The following is a 19,558-nucleotide window of genomic DNA, read 5'->3' on the forward strand; positions in this document are numbered from 1 at the left end:
TTAATGCGGCGTTAATGCTACGATGCACGGTCCACGTTGCCAATGATATCGCGATACAGCGATTCTGCCATCAGCAATATATTGCAAGACGATAATAAAACGTGATACGCCGCGATATCGGTCGTGAAAAGTTATCCAGCCGTAAACTTCGTCCTTTTAGCCAGAGTGAAAGTGGCAGAGACGGTTTACTTTACAGCACCTTCATTTATTCATTAAAATGTTGATATTTGCGCCACGATGTATTTATCACCTTATCAGTGTTTTGACCTGCTCCTTGTTTTAGGGCTGCGATGGTTAATAGAGTTTGCTTTATTAACTATATTAATTAAAGTGCTTCATAATGATTAAAACCAAGCAACAACCAAGGCAGCAAAAATATCCATCATTGATCCTGCAGCGGACTCTGGCTTCTGTTGTTTAGAATCCTGTCAGGACCAGGTTCTGAAGAAGAAAAGGCTGGAATTGTGCGTCTTAGTTTTTGTCAGAGTGAAGAGTAAAAGAGGGCTAACACTGCACTGAGCTTCATAATCATATATTCATCTTGAAATAGTAATATAATCTTTCGATTATTTTCTCAATGAATGGAGTAAAATGTTGATCGGTGTTCGTCAAATGTGGAAATGATGATTTCTTTGTTTTACGAAGCAAAAAAACCAGAAAATATTCACATTTAAGAAGCTGAAACAATCATAAAAACAACTTTCATGTCCTGGAGCTGCAGAGCCTCTGGGCTCCTGATTGGCTGCTGGTCGCCATGACGACCCATGAGAATTTAATAGTTGTTGAAACTCAATGCCGATGGGTGTGTGTGTGTGTGTGTGTGTGTGTGTGTGTGTGTGTGTGTGTGTGTGTGTGTGTGTGTGTGTGTGTGTGTGTGTGTTCGTTCTCTGTCATAAACACTGACCTCGTCAGGACATGGAGACCACAACCTGGTCCTAATGAGCCAGATCCTGATTTCTGAGGACTAGTGTTTATGAAGATTATTGTTAGAAACAGTTGCTTTTAAACCTTTTAATTAACAAATTAAGTGATAAATCCGGTTCAAATCAGCTGTTTAAAAACAACTTCATCAGAACTCGTACACACAAGAACAAGTTTTTGGATAAATGTGACGTCATAGCTCCGCCTCTTTCCTGCTCTTGCGTTTCCTTGTGTTTGGACTTCATACACATCGCGCTAGCTTTATCGTCTTCTTCGTTTTTTGTTGTTGTGTGTTACAGCGCCACATACAGGCCTGATATAATAGTGTTTAGATAGGAAACCTTTTAAGAACGGGGGGGGGGGGGGGGGGAGTATGTTAATCGTTTTTTTCTCCTTCCTGTCTGTAAACAGTGGAGGGAGGAGGAGGCGGGGAAAGAGGAGACGTAATGGAAACGGGGGAATACGCTGAGAGAGAGAGAGAGGGAGGTGTGGGAAATGCAATGAGGTTGACTGGATCACAGCGGATCTAAATTTATCTCAGAGTAGTGTTTCACCGGCAGAGAGAGAGAGAGAGAGAGAGGGAAAGAAAGGAAGCGGAGCAGAGGGCACGGGATGACGGGATGACGGGGGTAAATGAGTACAAGTGATTCAGGAAGAGTCGAGTGTCAGCGCAGGGAAAACAGGAAGTCCACAGACAGAGAGGTGAACAGCTGACTGTGTTTACATACGAGGGAATACCTGTGACAGATGCTCCAGGTGTTTGTTCACCTGCAGTCACATGACTTCACACACACCTCTCTGTTACATGACCTCAGTGTCACTGTTTACGTTTAAAGAAGAAACCACTTCCTGTCAAAACCAATAAATGTCAGTTTTTTGGGGAATTTTGAATCAAATAACTTTATTATTACAAACGTAAGAATATATGATTGTATTTGAGCTTTCCATTAATATAAATAAAGTCTTATAAACCGACCCACAACTTTTAAAACACTCTTATTTTTAAATAACATTGCTTCAGTTTTTAATTATTATTTGTTTTTTTGTTTTTTTTTTATCTCAAAACACCTTACAACTCAGCCAAATTTTGTCTTAAATCAATGTCCTTTTTTGTCTTTGATTTGCCGGTTTTTACCTTGCCTTTTTCCAAATATAAAATCTTCCTAAATTTGCGAAACATGATTTTATGATTAGTTTATGAACTAGTTTGTGCTTATTAGAGGTTACATAATTATTTTTCCTGTTGCACCAAACCCCATAGAGAAAACCAGTGATTTTAGCTCACGGGAACACTGGAGCTGCTGGTCTACTGCTGCCTCGTGTGGTCACTTTGTGTCACTGAGGTAAGTCAAAATGAAGGATTTTAAAAGCCAAATTCACTAAAATAAGACGCTTGAACTTAGTGATGGAGGCAGCAGTGGATCAACAACTCCTGTGAACTCCTGTGTGCTGTGATGTTAAAATCACTGCTTTACTCTATGGACTTTGGTGTGGGAGAGTGAGTGACTTTGGTGTGGGAGAGTGAGTGGTTTGCAAACTTCAGTTTACACAAGGAAAAGTCTGTCTAACAGTGAAGATAAAGATGTGAACATGTTCTTAAAGATATCGTAGACTTGCATTGACATAGATTTTATAAGTCTTTTGTTAAGTGGATAAAATAAGGTTCTGGCTTCGCATCGATATCTCATCCACAAACACTGAACTATCTCTTTAAATCCAAACAGTCAGTGTTGGATGTTTCTGTCCCAGGCTGAGGGAGACTGTTTTGGGTGTGAGGAGGTGTGAGGAGGTGTGAGGAGGTGTGAGGAGGTGTGAGGAGGTGTGAGGAGGTGTGAAACACTTGCTTAGGTCAGCAGCAGAATAGTGTGAGTTACACAGCGTGAAGAGGAAACGCGTGGCTCCGCCCACCAGGTCACAGTATCTGTGTCAGCTCTTTTGTCTGCGTTTGTTTTCAGTGTCGACTCGCTGTGTTTGTCGCTGCTCAGGTTTCACTGATCGCCGACTGCTCACACAGCAACCACATGACTGTGTGTGTGTGTGTGTATGTGTGTTCCTTTATGTGGTCCTGATGGAGACCAAAACCTGGTCCAAATGAGGCAGAGTGAAAAAGTTAAAAAGACTTCCACTTATAATTCCAAAATCTACTTATAGATCAAAATCTACTTATAATTCCAAAATCTACTTATAATTCCAAAATCTACTTATAATTCCAAAATCTACTTATAGATCAAAATCTATTTATAATTCCAAAATCTACTTATAATTCCAAAATCTACTTATAATTCCAAAATCTACTTATAATTCCAAAACCTACTTATAGATCAAAATCTATTTATAATTCCAAAATCTACTTATAATTCCAAAATCTACTTATAGTTCCAAAATCCACTTAAAGTTCCAAAATCTATTTAAAGTTCTAAATTCTACTTATAATTCCAAATTCTAGCGCCATTTTACTCTGGTACACCAAGGAAAGGGTGCCAAAAAATGGAACCCTAAATTTCCATCCTGGTTATTTTGGTAGTTTTCCTCATGGTGAGTTAAAAAATACGTACTGTACAGCACCAAACTGCACCAAACTGAACCAAACTGTTCCACTTGGTGAAAACATGAAAACACTCAAAGAAAAGCCCCTCAAATGACAATTCAGTCAATTTTCATGGAGTTTAATCCACACGTTGAAGCTCGTATTTCCATTCCTGCAGCAGCTGTTTTACATGTTGATTCATGTTGATGATGTGTTCTGCCTGAAAGAGACTTGAGTCTCACTGGATCAGGATCCACTCGCGTTTAAACGGTCGTTTTGACCCGTTCCGTCCACAGCTCTATGGGGAGTATCAGGAACACCAGGGAGGCTCGGGCAGACGTGAGGCCACGCGTCTGTTAGCAGAGCGACAGATCAAGAAACACGGCAGCCATCCTCGCAGCCATGCCAAGACGCGGCACGTGCACGGTCGCCGCTGCCAGAACGGCTTCCACGGTCGCCACGGACACCACAGCAGGCAAAGAAACCGCCGCCAGTCCAACATGGAGACGGAGGCCGCCGACGAGCAGACGGCCGAGCCGGACTTCACGTCCTCTCTGAAGAAGAAACGCTCGTACTCCAAGTGTCGAGGTGAGGAACGCTGAGGGAGGTTCATCCTCACATCTGTGTGTGTGTGTGTGTGTGTGTGTGTGTGTGTCAGCTCCTGTGGTTTCTCTCAGATTGTGTAGCACGGGTGCAGCAGTTCCTCGTCACCAGGTTGGGAGAAGACTGGATCTTCCTGATTCTGTTGGGCATCACCATGGCGCTGGTCAGCTGGACCATGGACTATGCCAGCGCCAAGAGCCTGGAAGGTAAGGACGCACGATAATCTGACGTCTGCAGCTGTTTCTGCAGAGCCCAGTTCACGCCACACGGTTTTTTCACCCCGCCATACTTTTGTCTTAAGTTAAGTTTTGTGAAATATCTAAAGTCTCAGCCCAAACTATCGCCAACATGTCTACTGAGGAGAAGAAAGTATCAAATAGTTAAAGTCAACAATGTCCAACTATAGATTCAAGTTAAAAAGACTTAAAAATGCTACTTATAATTCCAAAATCTACTTATAGTTCCAAATATACTTAAAATTCCCAAATCTATTAATAATTTCAAATTCTCCTTATAGTTCCAAAATCTACTTCGTTCCAAATTCTCCTTAAAATTCCAAAATCTACTTAGAATTCCAAAATCTACTTAAAGTTCCAAAATCTACTTAGAATTCCAAAATCTACTTAAAGTTCCAACATCTACTGAAAGTTCCAAATTTTCCTTATAATTCTAAAATCTACTTATAATTCTAAAATTAACTTAAAATTCCAAAATATACTAATAATTTCAAATTCTCCTTATAATTCCAAATTCTCATTATAATTCCAAAATCTACTTATAATTCCGAAATCCACTTATAATTCCGAATTCTCCTTATAATTCTAAAATCTACTTAAATCTACTTGATGTTCCAAAATCCACTTATAATTCCAAAATCTACTGAAAGATCCAAATTCTCCCTATAATTCTAAAATCTACTCAAAATTCAACAGTTGAAGTCACGTTTTTCCATCGTCGTGGTGTGGATTTGTCTTCACGTTGTTTCATTTCATGCCTTTTCTCTCTCTCTCTCCTCTTCTTCATCTCAATCGTTCCCTCACGTCACTCCGTCGTCAGCGTATAAGTGGATTCACGGGGAGCTGAGGGGGAACATCCCTCTGCAGTACCTGGCCTGGGTTTCATATCCCCTGATTTTCATCCTCTTCTCCTCCCTCTTCTGTCACCTGGTTTCTCCTCAAGCGATCGGTCTGTACCCCCTTCCTCCTTTTTTGTCCTCCTCCTCCTCCTCATCCTCCTCCTCATATTTGTGTCATCGTTCGTCTCGACTCTGAGCGAATGTCACCTTCTCTTCCAGGTTCTGGGATCCCAGAGTTGAAGACCATCCTGCGAGGTGTGGTCCTCAAGGAGTATTTGACCCTCAAGGCCTTTGTCGCTAAAGTGATTGGTCTGACCGCTGCTCTGGGCAGTGGCATGCCAGTCGGTAAAGAGGTGAGTTTATCCATCATTTTGGCCACAGGTGTGTGTTTTTGGTGATGTGTTTAAAAGTTATACTAAACTGTTCTCCAAAATCTACTTATAATTCCAAAATCTACTTATAGTTCCAAAATCTACTTCAAGTTCCAAAATCGACGTATAATTCCAAAATCGACTTTAAGGTCCAAAATCTACTTAGAATTTCAAAATTGACTTAGAATTCCAAAATCGACTTGGAATTCCAAAATCGACTTCGAATTCCAAAATTTACTTAAAGTTCCAAAATCGACTTCAAGTTCCAAAATCGACGTAACTCTACTTAGAATTTCAAAATCGACTTAGAATTTCAAAATCAACTTAGAATTCCAAAATCGACTTCAAGTTCCAAAATTTACTTAAAGTTTCAAAATCGACTTAGAATTCCAAAATCGACTTAAAATTCCAAAATCGACTTAGAATTCCAAAATCCTCCTGCCACCTTTAATTCATCCCTTGGAGTTTTTTGGGTTTTTCCTGTTGTTTCACAGTGTAAAGTACACTTCAATAAATCAATGAAATCACAATACTTTGTGTCAAAGTAAAAAGTTATGTTCGTCACCCTAGTTAAAAAAAATGTACCGTTTAAAACCTGTTAGAAACTCGATAAAATAAAGTTAGGTTTTCTCAGATTGTGACATTCAATAATTTTTTTTGAAACTATTAATTTTCATTGTTGACCCGTTTTTTCTGTGACACGTGTATGTTTTTCTGTTCATCCACTAGGTGGCAGTGTTGTATTATAAATGGCCAATGTAAGCTTATACTGAAATTAACAGATCGGCACCAAAACAATTGATTCATTTAAAAAACAACATTAAAAACAATTATTTGATGGTACTTCTATACAAAGTGAAAGTAGTTTATTGAAAGTATACTTGTATAAGTGTATAAGTATAAAATGTGATGTTGGAAATCAGTAACATATTCCAGGATGTGTTTTCCCACTAAATGAAACCTCAATAAAATGAATAAATATCTTGTTTAATTTCAGTTTTAGGTAGAGGGTATTTATGTACTTTGTACTCCATGTACAGTACATTCAGTTAATTGTGTCTCCTCCTCCTCCTCCTCTTCTTCCTCTTCCTCCTCCTCCTCTTCGTCTACTCAGGGTCCGTTTGTCCACATCGCCAGTATCTGTGCTGCCGTCCTCAGCAGGTTCATGTCCTTCTTTTCAGGAGTTTATCAGGTACGTTGATGTCACGTTACACATTTATGTATACACATATATATATATATATATATGTATATACATATATATACATATATATATATGTTACTTTTCCAACATCTCAACCCTCTCTCCTCCTCTTCCTCCTCCTCCTGCTGTCTGGATCAGTAGAATCCATACTGTTATAGAGACATCCTAACAGTAGGCTGCGCTGTTGGGGTGGGCTGCTGCTTTGGTACTCCACTGGGAGGTAAGCTGTCTCTACTCTTTCTATTGTTTGAAATATTTGGCAGAAAATTTGGAGAAAATTTTTAAAACTTAAAGGGATAGTTCAGGTTTATTGAAGTGCAGCTGCATTAGAATCAGCGGAGACGCAAGGAAAAAAACACTTAAAACTATTTATCTCTGACTTTTATTGACCCCATAGAGAAAATCAGTGATTTTAGAGGAGCTGCTGGTCTGCTGCTGCCTCGTGTGGTCACTTTGTGTCACTGAGTTTAGTTTAAATTACATATTTGAAATGCCGAATTCACTAAAATCAGTCATTGTAAGTTAGTGATGGAGGCAGCAGTGGATCAACAACTCCTGTGAACTCCTGTGTCCCTGTGATGTTAAAATCACTGATTTTCTCTATGGACTTTGGTGTGGGAGAGTGAGTGGTTTAAAAACTTCAGTTTCTTGTTGTTAAAGTCTGTCTAACAGTGAAGATAAAGACGTGAACATGTTCTTAAAGACATCCCAGACTTAAACTGACGTAGATTTTATCATGCGAGTGTGTTAAGTTGCTTCACGACTTCCTGTCCTTCTGTCCTTCTGTGTTGTGTGTTGTCTTTGAGCAGGTGTGCTCTTCAGCATCGAGGTCACGTCCACCTACTTTGCAGTGAGAAACTACTGGAGAGGATATTTCGCTGCCACCTTCAGTGCCTTCATCTTCAGAGTCTTATCAGTGTTTAACAAAGACGCAGGTGTGACGGGACACGTTTTACCAACATTATTAGAATATCTGATTTTATTCACGGAGGTGGACTTGGCCTTGGCCTGTCCTCCACTAGATGGCGTTCTCCACCACCCTGTAGCAGCACGCCGTCTCATAAAGAATGTTATATTGAATTCTGTGACCTGTAAATGAAAATGTGACCTCTTCTTCTTCTTCTTCTTCCTCCTCCTCTTCCTCAGTCACCATCACGGCTCTGTTCAGGACAAACTTCCGTATGGATTTCCCCTTCGACCTTCAGGAGCTGCCGGCGTTCGCCATCATCGGGTGAGTCACGACAAAACACCAGTGTGTGAGAGTGGAGATGGAGCATTTTACTTGAGATGGGAAAAGAAGAGAAAATCTTCTTAAATATGTGTCCGTATTAGTTTATTTTACCTTATTTCAGGGACATCAGGGGCGGTAAATGTGAACACAATGACCATTTTCATCCCTTAATGTTAGAAAATCGACATTTAATAAAACAGAACCACACGCGCTGTTGTATTTCATGAATTAACATAACTTTGCTGCTCTTGGAGGAGATTTGTGAAACATTTTTCACGTTTTTTCCTCTCGTGTTTGTTAGTCCTTTATTCGTCCCACAGTGAGGAAATTTACAGCGTTACAGCAGCAAGAGAGAAAAGATAAGGATAATAAATAATAACCATGCATTAATAGAGTTAAATAGAATATATAGTACACATAATCTACAATTTCCAGAATATATAGAGCAGTGGTGTCAAACTCATTTTCCACTGAGGGCCACATCAGCATAATGGTTACCCTTTAAAGGTCCAGATGTAACTGTCATACAGAATAAATGTAACTAAATGTAACCAAATATAATGTAAAATAAAGATAACTACTCCGTAACGTATTGATAAATAACTTTCTGTATTTATTACTTATCCAATTTCACTCATCGCATGATGCATATACAATGATACACTGCGATCTATTGGCGGTGCCATCACTTTGTGGATAACACAATCGCCATGCATTGTGGGAAATGTAGTTTATGGTCAACGCACGCCTTAAAGCAGCATAGACCTCTTTTAACGCGGGCCACATAAAATGACGTGGCGGGTTTGACAAGTGATATAGAGTTTACAGAGATATTATATGTATGGATATTATAGGACCATACCACTTTTTTGTGTACGATACAGATGCTGATATCAGTCATTTTAGACCGTTTTGAATGATTTATATTTCCATGTTTACAGCTGATCCACTGATTCTCACCCGTCTCTATGTTTGTTTTGCAGGATTTCCTGCGGCTTCCTGGGAGCGTTCTTCGTTTACCTGAACAGACAAGTGGTTCTGTTCATGAGGCGACAGAACGCCATGACGCGCTTCCTCACCAGACAGTGAGTCCTCACAGAGAGAGTGGGATTATTGTTTCAGATTAACACTTCAGTCTCATTGACTTTTCTTTGTGTTTTTTTGTTTTCTCTCCAGTCGTCTGTTGTTTCCCGCCGTGATCACGCTGATCATCGCCACCTTGACCTTCCCTCCCGGGTTTGGACAGTTCATGGCTGGAGAGGTCAGAGGTCATGTGGTTGAATGTGTTGGTGTTACAGCTGCAGCTGTGACTTCATTAGCATGTTTTTAAAAACACCAGCGGGGAAACAAAGATGTTTATTTAGCTCAGCAGATGCTTCACTACCACACGGAGCAAAGGTGTTTTCAGGACTCATCTGCTGCTTTACTGAACGTGGTCACGATCGATCGGTTTGCTTTGCTCAATGTTGGAGATGAACGTGAATGTTTTCAGGATTTTTAAGTCTTTTTAACTCTAATCTACAGTTGGACGTCGAGTTCATGACTCTTCAGTGACGACACTCTCTGACCAATCAGAGGCCGGCAGTCTGATGACATCACAGTTTAGTATCGGCTCAGCTCAGAGTCGAGTCGTGATGGAAAAGTGTTATAAGTGAGAATGAGAATTTAAGTAGATTTTAGAATTACAAGTAGATTTTAGAATTATAAGTAGATTTAAGAATAAATAGATTTTGAAACTTTAAGTAGATTTTGGAATTATAAGCAGATTTTGGAACTTTAAGTAGATTTTGAAACTTTAAGTAGCTTATGGAATTATAATTAGATTTTAGAATTATAAGTAAATTTTAGAATTATAAGTAGATTTTGGAACTTTAAGTAGATCTTGGAACTTTAAGTAGATTTTGGAGCTTTAAGTAGATTTTGGAACCTTAAGTAGATTTTGGACCTTAAAGTAGTTTTTGAAACTTTAAGTAGTTTTTGAAACTTTAAGTAGATTTTGGAACTTTAAGTAGATTTTGGAACTTTAAGTAGATTTTGGAACTATGAGCAGATTTTGGAACTTTTGTTTGTACGTTTTGAACCACCAGTCCTGGCGTTCTCCGTGAGACAGCTGAAGTCAAGTGGTTGTACATTTATGTGATTAAATGACAGACAGACAGACAGACGTCTACTTTCATAGATTTAACTCTGACGTGTTAAAAAGTGATTTGTTGAAAAGGTGCGAGACATTTCTACGATGAACGTGTGAAACATTGGTGCTGAAGGGTGTCGATGACAGACGTATGGAAACACGTTCACTCACATGGTTCACACAGAACCATCTATTCTGAGCGCGTGTGAAAACACATGGTTAACTTTTAGCAGCTGACTTGTTACCGTGTGTGTGTGTGTGTGTGTGTGACTGAGCTTTCACCTTAAATCTACCTGAGCTGAGGAGATGACGAGGTGTTTCTCCTCCCACACACTGGTGTCACCAAGCATCTGCAGAAAAAGGCACTTTCGCCTCCGAGGACACGGTTGCTATATTAGGAGAAGATGCTCCAGCTTTATCTACTGTGAATTCAAGAGGGTTAAGGAGACTCTAGGAGATGAACCAAGGTCTGGACGTCCTGCCACAGACACCACAGGGTGATGGATGACGGACATTTGACCGTTCTAAACATCTCCCGTGAAGGAGTAGAGAAGATTCTGCAGGACAAACTCGGCTTCTGAAGCAGCTCCAGCTGCTTTTCTTGAAGCTTCTATATACCAAGAGCCTCCAAGTTCGTTTGCCCAGAAAGTCCAGTTGGTTTGTGGAGATGTGAATTTGAAACCGACCTCTGCTGCAGCTCCATGTTTTGCTCTTACGTGGAGGAAACAGAAGTTCTCCTGAATGTTGTAACCCCTGACTGAACCCAGTCCTCAATCGTACAGAGTCTAGCAGAAACTCTTAGGTGTGAAAACCACCTGACTTGCTCCTGAATGCTTTTCTCCTTGTTTGACACAGTGAAGTCAGTCCAGTCGTGGCTGATGCCACAGCTCAGGGAGATGAAAGCAGCAGCAGCAGTTCAGTGACAGCAGATTAAACTCAGCGGTGGTTGTTGAACCCACCACTCCACTAAAGCCTATTATTGCGTCTCACTCCACTGAGTCTCGCGGCAGATTCTCCTCACCAGCTTAAACAGCTGCTTTCTGCCTGAGCAGGAAGTAGAAACAGGTGAAGTCGTCCTGCGGTGGTGAATTATTCACACCTGTGAAGTGAATTAGTCACTTGTTGTGAGTCATGTGAAGAGAATGAGTCACTGGATGAAATCATCGGTTCACTTCTGCTCCTCTGATCAAGTCCTGTCTGTTTCTGCTTCTTTTCTCTTTAATCTTCCTCCAATTTTTCCTCACTTTCTCATACGTTTCCTCCTTATTGCTTTAAAAGGGAGAGTGCAGGTTTTTTCAAGTGTGGATGGATGAGAATCTGACACCTCTACATCTGCAACCTGCACGAGTGCTTAAAAAGACTTAAAAAAAACAAATCTGTGTTAGTTTAAGTCTACGTCATCTTAAGAACACGTTCACGTCTTTATCTTCACTGTTACACAGACTTTAACAACAGGAAACTGAAGTTTGTAAACCACTCACTCTCCCACACCAAAGCCCATAGAGAAAATCAGTGATTTTAACATCACAGCACACAGGAGTTCACAGGAGTTGTTGATCCACTGCTGCCTCCATCACTAACTTACAATATGTAGACAATATGTAGCAGTAGACCAGCAGCTCCTGTGTCCCTGTGATCTAAAATTTCACTGATTTTCTCTCTGGACTTTGGTGTGGGAGAGTGAGTGGTTTACACGTCTCTCTCTCTGACCTCCTCTCTCTCCTCAGTTGATGCCCAGACAGTGCATCAGTTCCCTGTTTGACAACTTCACGTGGACAAAGATCTCTGGAGCTGCTCCTCCTCCTGTGGGTCTGGGCCTCTCTGCTGCCTGGATGCATCCTGACGTCAGCGTCTTCATCATCCTGCTGCTCTTCTTCATCATGAAGGTGTGTGACTGTAGACTGTGTGTGTCTTTGTCCAAGGTCAACAGCTCTCTCCTGCTTTCATTCATGACACACACACACACACACACACAAACACACACACATAGTCTTTGGAATGACGCAGCCAGACTCAAATAATCTGATTATGTACAGAATCTTTTACTCTTCTATGAGCCGTACCATTATCCCTCTGCTGATAGTCGATTATGGAGTTCAGCAGGGAAATAAAAAGCGAGGCCACATCCACACGTAGGTGGATATTTTTTGAAAATATGTGCAGGTCAGCAGGTGGCAGTATAACCATGACTGTAAAGAAAGAGAAAATGTCACTTCCTTTTATGGTAGACAAACAACACAAATAAAAAGAGTACATAAAATGTCTTCAGTCCTGACTGTTGTCTTCAGTCTTCAGTCCAGACTGTGGTCTTCAGTCTTCAGTCCAGACTGTGGTCTTCAGTCTTCAGTCCAGACTGTGGTCTTCAGTCTTCAGTCCAGACTGTTGTCTTCAGTCTTCAGTCCAGACTGTTGTCTTCAGTCCAGACTCTTGTCTTCAGTCTTCAGTCCAGACTGTGGTCTTCAGTCTTCAGTCCAGACTGTTGTCTTCAGTCTTCAGTCCAGACTGTTGTCTTCAGTCCAGACTCTTGTCTTCAGTCTTCAGTCCAGACTGTGGTCTTCAGTCTTCAGTCCAGACTGTTGTCTTCAGTCCAGACTGTGGTCTTCAGTCTTCAGTCCAGACTGTGGTCTTCAGTCCAGACTGTGGTCTTCAGTCTTCAGTCCAGACTCTTGTCTTCAGTCTTCAGTCCAGACTGTGGTCTTCAGTCTTCAGTCCAGACTGTGGTCTTCAGTCCAGACTGTGGTCTTCAGTCTTCAGTCCAGACTGTGGTCTTCAGTCCAGACTGTGGTCTTCAGTCCAGACTCTTGTCTTCAGTATTTAGTCCAGACTGTGGTCTTCAGTATTCAGTCTTCAGTCCAGACAAGTTGTCTTCAGTCCAGACTGTGGTCTTTAGTGTCGTTGGCTGCAGAAAACAATCCCAAGTTGTTTCCTCCTCCTGTTTCAGCAGAGTTGAGGCTCGAGGACAGTGAAGACGTGAAGACGTGAAGAAACAGAGACAACAGATCACAGAAGCTCACACCACACAGTGTTCTGCTCATGATTTCTCAGCTTTGACCTTCTTCTTTCATCAACAATGTTCTTCTAACTCCATCCAGAGGTCTCATCCTGCCTCTGTGAGGAGACGTGAAGTAGTTTGACTTCATTTATTAATGAATACGTCTTTATTTGCTCTGGAGGATCGATCATCGTCATTGATCCACCTCTTCTCTGCAGCGATGGAGGAAGTTAAACAGATTTGTCCACGTGCGACTATAAATGTCTCACTTCCATCTGTGTCTCTGTCTCAGAGCCGTGGTTGTGTTTCCTCTGTTTTATTTTTAACACACACTGATCAGAGTGTGTGTGTGTGTGTGTCGCTCTCTTTACTCGCCTCTTTCTCAGGATTTGTGACACTGTGTGAAGCCGTGTGTGTGTTTGGTGTTTCCTGCTTGTTTGTGTTTGACAGTGAGGATGAACAGTGTGAGTCTTGTCATGAGAACAGTGATGAGTTTTCATCACAAACCTCTCAATAATAATCCACGCTGGTAAAATTTCAATAAAAAAAGAAAGAAAAAGCTCAGTGTGTGGTCTGCCACACACACACACACATTCTCACACAGCAGTCTTACTGAGGACACTCCTCAACCTAAACACCATTTTGTTTAACCTTAACCTCCAAAAATGCCCTTAAAAGTTGGACAAAATGTCTTCACTCCTTATGTTTTATGTGTTTTTGGTCCTCACAAACATGCACGTACAAGAACACACACACACACAGTGCAGAGCTTGTATGAAGGTACTGATTACAGCTGTCGACTGTGGAAGAACAAAGCGTATTATCAGACGAGTCACATTCTGACACACACACACACACTGTGTCTGTGTCTGTGTGGAGACAAACACCAGCGCTCAAAGTGAAGACTTTGGTTTTTAATTAACAGTGTTGAGGAGGAGGAGGAGTTTTCTTTTCTCTACTTTGTACACAGAGTTTATTCCTGTGCAGCTACAGCGTCGAGCTCTGCAGCTTATTTAAGTGCCTTGCTCAAGGACAACAAAGGTGACTGGGTTCCCTCCCACACACACACACACACACACACACACACACACACACACACACACTCTCAAGTGTGTTTTCCTACTAAAATTCCTGTTGCTATGCGACACACAATCTTGGAAGTGATCTAATTAGTATCAGGTATCAGTGACCTGCTGCAGCATAAAAGAGTAGATATTGGGGAGGAAGAAAAAGACTGTTTTTAGATTAAATGTGAAGTAAGTAGTTTATAGTGCCATCTAGAGGAGAGGCTGAAATTTACAACAAAGAACTGCTCCTCTGCTCACCCCCTCCCTTCCCTGAGCGCTACGGTGTCCTCAGCCGGTCAAATGTCGTCCTCGTCGTCTTTCTCCGTGTCAGCAGATGAGGTTCGTGAGGTTAGGGAGAGGGCGGAGCTACCCGAGTGGAGGCGGGACTTCAGCTACAAGTAAAGAGACGCTTGATTTGTTCTCTCGCGTTTGTCCTTACAGGCTCCGGTAGAAACATGGCGTCTCGCTGCTAACAGTGGCTATGCAACCGCGGCCCGCGACCACGTTATTTTACATGACTTTTTGAAACACTACGAAAATGAAACAAAAACCATTATACAGCGACTAGACAATGCAGGAGCACATAATATGTATAAAAAAGTGGATTTTGGGTCATATAAACCCATAAATACTACACAGTGTCCCTTTAAATGTCAACTTAAGACACAGGTGTTTGCTGCTAAAGTGTGGTTTTATGAGGTATTGATGCTTTAACGTCATCTTAAAAACGGGTTCACGTCTTTATCTTCACTGTTAGACCAGTGATTTTAACATCACAGCACACAGGAGTTCACAGGAGTTGTTGATCCACTGCTGCCTCCATCACTAACTTACAATGACTGATTTTAGTGAATTCGGCTTTGAAAAATATTTGTTCAAATTGACCTCAGTTACACAAAGTGACCACACGAGGCAGCAGAACCAGGACCAGCAGCTCCTGTGTCCCTGTGAGCTAAAATCACTGATTTTCTCTATGGGCTTTGGTGTGGGAGAGTGAGTGGTTTACAAACTTCAAAGTCTGCCTAACAGTGAGATAAAGACGTGAACATGTTCTTAAAGACGTCGTAGACTTACGCTGACGTGTTTTATGTTCCAGTTCTGGATGTCAGCTGTGGCCACCACCATGCCGATCCCGTCTGGAGCCTTCATGCCCGTCTTCATACTGGGTGAGCAAACACTCACTGTGTTGTTCGTACAGCATCGTAAAAAAATATATTCTAATTAGAAAATGTTCCTAAAGTTCTAACTAAATGTAGATGAGTTTTACAGGAATCTGAGTTTATTTGCAGTCGTTTCTGTTCGTTTGTATTAAAATATTCATCACAACAACTTCTCATGAATAAATGCATCTCTGTGCTTTTAACACTGTTGTCCTTTTGACCTTTTTCTGCTTCTACAAAACACAAATCAGCAAACGCTTTTTTTTTGTCATTTAAACAGTTTTATTTTAACGAAGGTGAGAACCGTGGAATGATTTTAAAGTTTGTATAATTTTGAACACATTTCCTGTTTTTTTCTGTCTTTTAAAAATCCACTTTTGCAGTTTCACGACTGATTTACAGTTCGATCTCAAGATTATTTTTTTATAATCGATTAATCTGTGGATTGTTTTCTAAAAATTATTCAGTTTTAGTGATTTCTTTGTGAAGAAACTAGAAAATATTCACATTTAAGAAGCTGAAATTAAGGAAAATGCAGATAAAAGCATTAATATCACAGCTGTTGTGTAGGAGCTGCGTTCGGGAGGCTGGTGGGTGAAATCATGGCCACGCTGTTTCCTCACGGCATCGTCTTTGACGGCATCTTGTACCGCATCATCCCTGGAGGGTACGCAGTCATTGGTTAGTTTCCCTCTCCTCCTCCTCCTCCTCCTCCTCAGCTGCTCCTCCTCCTCAGCTCCTCCTCCTCTTTGTCAGAGTGTGAGGTCACTTCTTCTCTGACAGATAAATGTCACAGTCTCTGATCTTCCCCTGATCTTCTCTCCACGGCCTTTTCCTTGAGTTCCTCGTTCCTGTAGAACCACACACCTCAGATCTCTCCTCCCTCCTCCTTCCTCCTCCTCTGATCTTTCTTTCTCCAATCATTTCCTGTCACTTCAAAGATGCTTTTACACTTTCTGTTCTTCCTTCTCCTTCATTCAAGATTGATTCTCCTGTTTTCTTCATTCTTTTTGATTCATCTTCAGTGTAATTGCTATATTTTACTTGTCATCTTCACTTTTTATTTTATTATTCCCCATAGAGAAAATCAGTGATTTTAGCTCACAGGGACACAGGAGCTGCTGGTTTACTGCTGCCTCGTGTGGTCACTTTGTGTCACTGAATCTGAATGAAGAATTTTACAATACGAAATTTGATAATGTCATATTTGAACATAGTGATGGAGGCAGCAGTGGATCAAAAACTCCTGTGTGCTGTGATGTTAAAATCACTGATTTTCTCTATGGGCTTTGGTGTGGGAGAGTGAGTGGTTTACAAACTTCAGTTTCCTATTGTTAAAATCTGTCTAACAGTGAAGATAAAGACGTGATCATGTGACGTAGATATTGTAGACTTAAACTGACATAAATTCTATTTTGCGGGTCTTTTGTTAAGTGGTTAAAATCTGTTTTTCAAACCACTCACTCTCCCACACCAAAGCCCATAGGGTAAACCAGTGATTTTAACATCACAGCACACAGGAGTTCACAGGAGTTGTTGATCCACTGCTGCCTCCATCACTAACTTACAATGTCTTATTCTCGTGAATTCGGCATCTAAAATTCTTCATTTGGGTTGAAGTTAGTGACACAAAGTGACCACACGAGGCAGCAGTAGACCAGCAGCTCCTGTGTCCCTGTGAGCTAAAATCCCTGATTTTCTCTATGAGGTTTGGTGTAGGATATTCTCCTCCCCTGCCTCGTCTCTTCTCTGTCCTCCTCCTCCTCCTCCTCCTCCTCCTCCTCCTCCTCCTCCTCCTCCTCACCCTCATCTCATCCCTTATATCTCTTACAGGGGCGGCGGCGCTGACGGGCGCCGTGACTCACACGGTGTCCACGGCGGTGATTTGCTTTGAGCTGACGGGTCAGATCTCCCACATCCTGCCCATGATGGTGGCCGTGATCCTGGCCAACATGGTGGCCCAGGGCCTGCAGCCGTCCCTCTACGACTCCATCATCCAGGTCAAGAAGCTGCCGTATCTGCCCGAACTGGGCTTCGGACACATGAGGTGTGAGATGGATCCACACAGACTGAAGCTCTGGATTTTTAAAGGATTTATGTTGTTTGAGAGTGATTTTTACCCCTTTTTTTCTTCCACCAACACAGTCAGTACAACATCTTCGTCGGCGACATCATGGTGAGGGACGTGAAATTCATATCGTCCCAGTCGACGTACAAGGAAGTCAAACTCCTGCTGGACTCGTCCTTGCTCAAATCCATCCCACTGGTCGACTCTAAAGGTAGAACCATGTCACAGCACATGAGTTTCCTGAGTCTGTCTTCATTATCATGATCATGTTAGATGATGATTTCTTCTTCTTCTTCTTCTCGCGTCCTCCAGAGTCGATGATCCTGCTGGGCAGCATCGACAGCCTGGAGCTCCTGGCTCTCTGTGATTGGTGGTTGTCACCAGAGAGGAGGCTCCTCATGCAGGTGAAACACCTGGAAACACCTGCAGTTAGCTTCTCATTTAAATAATTAAAATTAGCTTTCATTAATGGCACTTTTTGGGAACTACGAGTAGATTTTGGAACTTTAAGTAGATTTTGGAATTATGAGTAGATTTTGGAACTATCAGAAGATTTTGGAACTATAAAAAGATTTTGGATTTTTAATTAGATTTTTGAACTATACATTTTTTTGGGATTTTTAAGTAGATTTTTGAACTATGAGTAGATTTTGGAATTTTAAGTAGATTTTGGAACTATCAGAAGTTTTTGGAACTTAAATGAGATTTTGGAACTTAAAGTAGATTTTTGAACTATAAGTAGATTTTGGAATTATAAGTAGATTTAGGAACTATAAAAAGATTTTGGAAATTTAGCTAGATTTTGGAACTATGAGTAGATTTTGTAATTTTAAGTAGATTTTGGATTTTTAAGTAGATTTTGGAATTTTAAGTCGATTTTCGAACTTTAAGTAGATTTTGGAATTTTAAGTAGATTTTAAAATTTAACTAGATTTTGGAATTTTAGGTAGATTTTGGAATTTTAAGTAGATTTTGGAACTTTAAGTAGATTTTGAAACTTTAAGTAGATTTAAGTCGATTTTGGAACTTTAAGAAGATTTTATAATGATTGTGTTTAAAACTGTGGTATTGTGTTTGTGTGTGTGTGTGTGTGTGTTGTTGTTGTGGTGGACTCAGGAGCAGAACCAGAAACACAGCTGGGAGTCTTTTGCCTTCGTGGACGAGGACGATGATGATGATGAGGACGACGATGGAAACGAAGTGAGACTCTTGACTTTTAAGTGTGTGTGTGTGTGTTTATTTAAAATGATTTAGCCTCAACAGTGGTGACATGGATGATGTGTTTGACTGCAGTTTTATGTGTTTCCACTAGTGGCCGCCGTCATTGTTGCTGCTGTGACTTTTCCCGTCTGCCTCAGCTTTAATAAGTTGCCCTTTATTCGCTTTATTTGCTTTTGACGTATGTGTGTGTGTTTTTATTGATGATGTTAATGTTGACGTGAAGTTAAAGGTGAGATCTTTGTCTGCAGGACAGTCCTGTGGTGGAGGAGAGGAACGGACCACTGCCTCCTCCTAAACCTATGGAGTCCTCATCAGACCACAACCATCCAGACCCTGGTGAGCTCAGACCAACACACACACACACATTCTCACTGTAGACCTTTTCTTTCTTAACAATGTCATAGCAATAAAGTGTATTTTAAGATCATGTAATACAGAACATAAACGGTAGATTATGCTATTTTACAAGTGTATTTACAGTGATATTTAAAATGTATTTACAGTGATATTTAAAATGTATTTACAGTATTTTTACAGTGTATTTACATTGATATTTACAGTGTATTTTACAGTATATTCACAGTGATATTTAAAATATTTTTACAGTGTATTTACAGTAATATTTAAAATGTTTTTACAGTGCATTTACAGTGATATTTAAACATCTTTTACAGTGATATTTAAAATGTTTTGACACTGATATTTACTGTATATTTTACAGTGTATTTGCATTGACATATAAGTTGTTTTACAGTGTTTTTACAGTGATATTTAAAATGTATTTACAGTATTTTTACAGTGTATTTACATTGATATTTAAAATGATTTTACACTGATCTTTACAGTGTATTTTACAGTATATTTACAGTGATATTTAAAATGTTTTTACAGTGTATTTACAGTAATATTCAAAATGTTTTTACAGTGCATTTACAGCGATATTTAAACATCTTTTACAGTGATATTTAAAATGTTTTGACACTGATA

At 40.5% G+C, this 19,558-nt stretch overlaps 1 protein-coding gene across 2 annotated transcripts in view; it reads left to right on the plus strand.

The window, feature by feature from the left end:
• The window catches only part of LOC310936036 (chloride channel protein-like), a 28,542-nt gene that overhangs the window by 690 nt on the left and 8,294 nt on the right, over window positions 1-19,558 (plus strand). Inside the window, exons 2-19 of one of the 2 annotated variants that reach the window (XM_083900058.1) lie at window positions 3,745-4,036; window positions 4,126-4,257; window positions 5,108-5,236; window positions 5,346-5,479; window positions 6,612-6,689; window positions 6,843-6,921; window positions 7,508-7,636; window positions 7,848-7,932; window positions 8,916-9,017; window positions 9,109-9,193; window positions 11,791-11,949; window positions 15,219-15,288; window positions 15,853-15,963; window positions 17,116-17,329; window positions 17,428-17,561; window positions 17,663-17,754; window positions 18,467-18,550; window positions 18,820-18,907. In XM_083900058.1, the coding sequence (XP_083756184.1) occupies window positions 3,745-4,036; window positions 4,126-4,257; window positions 5,108-5,236; window positions 5,346-5,479; window positions 6,612-6,689; window positions 6,843-6,921; window positions 7,508-7,636; window positions 7,848-7,932; window positions 8,916-9,017; window positions 9,109-9,193; window positions 11,791-11,949; window positions 15,219-15,288; window positions 15,853-15,963; window positions 17,116-17,329; window positions 17,428-17,561; window positions 17,663-17,754; window positions 18,467-18,550; window positions 18,820-18,907 (2,197 nt within the window). The remainder of the gene's footprint in view (window positions 1-3,744; window positions 4,037-4,125; window positions 4,258-5,107; window positions 5,237-5,345; window positions 5,480-6,611; window positions 6,690-6,842; window positions 6,922-7,507; window positions 7,637-7,847; window positions 7,933-8,915; window positions 9,018-9,108; window positions 9,194-11,790; window positions 11,950-15,218; window positions 15,289-15,852; window positions 15,964-17,115; window positions 17,330-17,427; window positions 17,562-17,662; window positions 17,755-18,466; window positions 18,551-18,819; window positions 18,908-19,558) is intronic. The other variant, XM_083900059.1, reaches the window with a different exon arrangement.

This window comes from Microchirus variegatus (genome assembly GCF_963457635.1).
Source record: "Microchirus variegatus genome assembly, chromosome: 13".
In the NCBI taxonomy this organism is placed as follows: Eukaryota; Metazoa; Chordata; class Actinopteri; order Pleuronectiformes; family Soleidae; genus Microchirus; species Microchirus variegatus.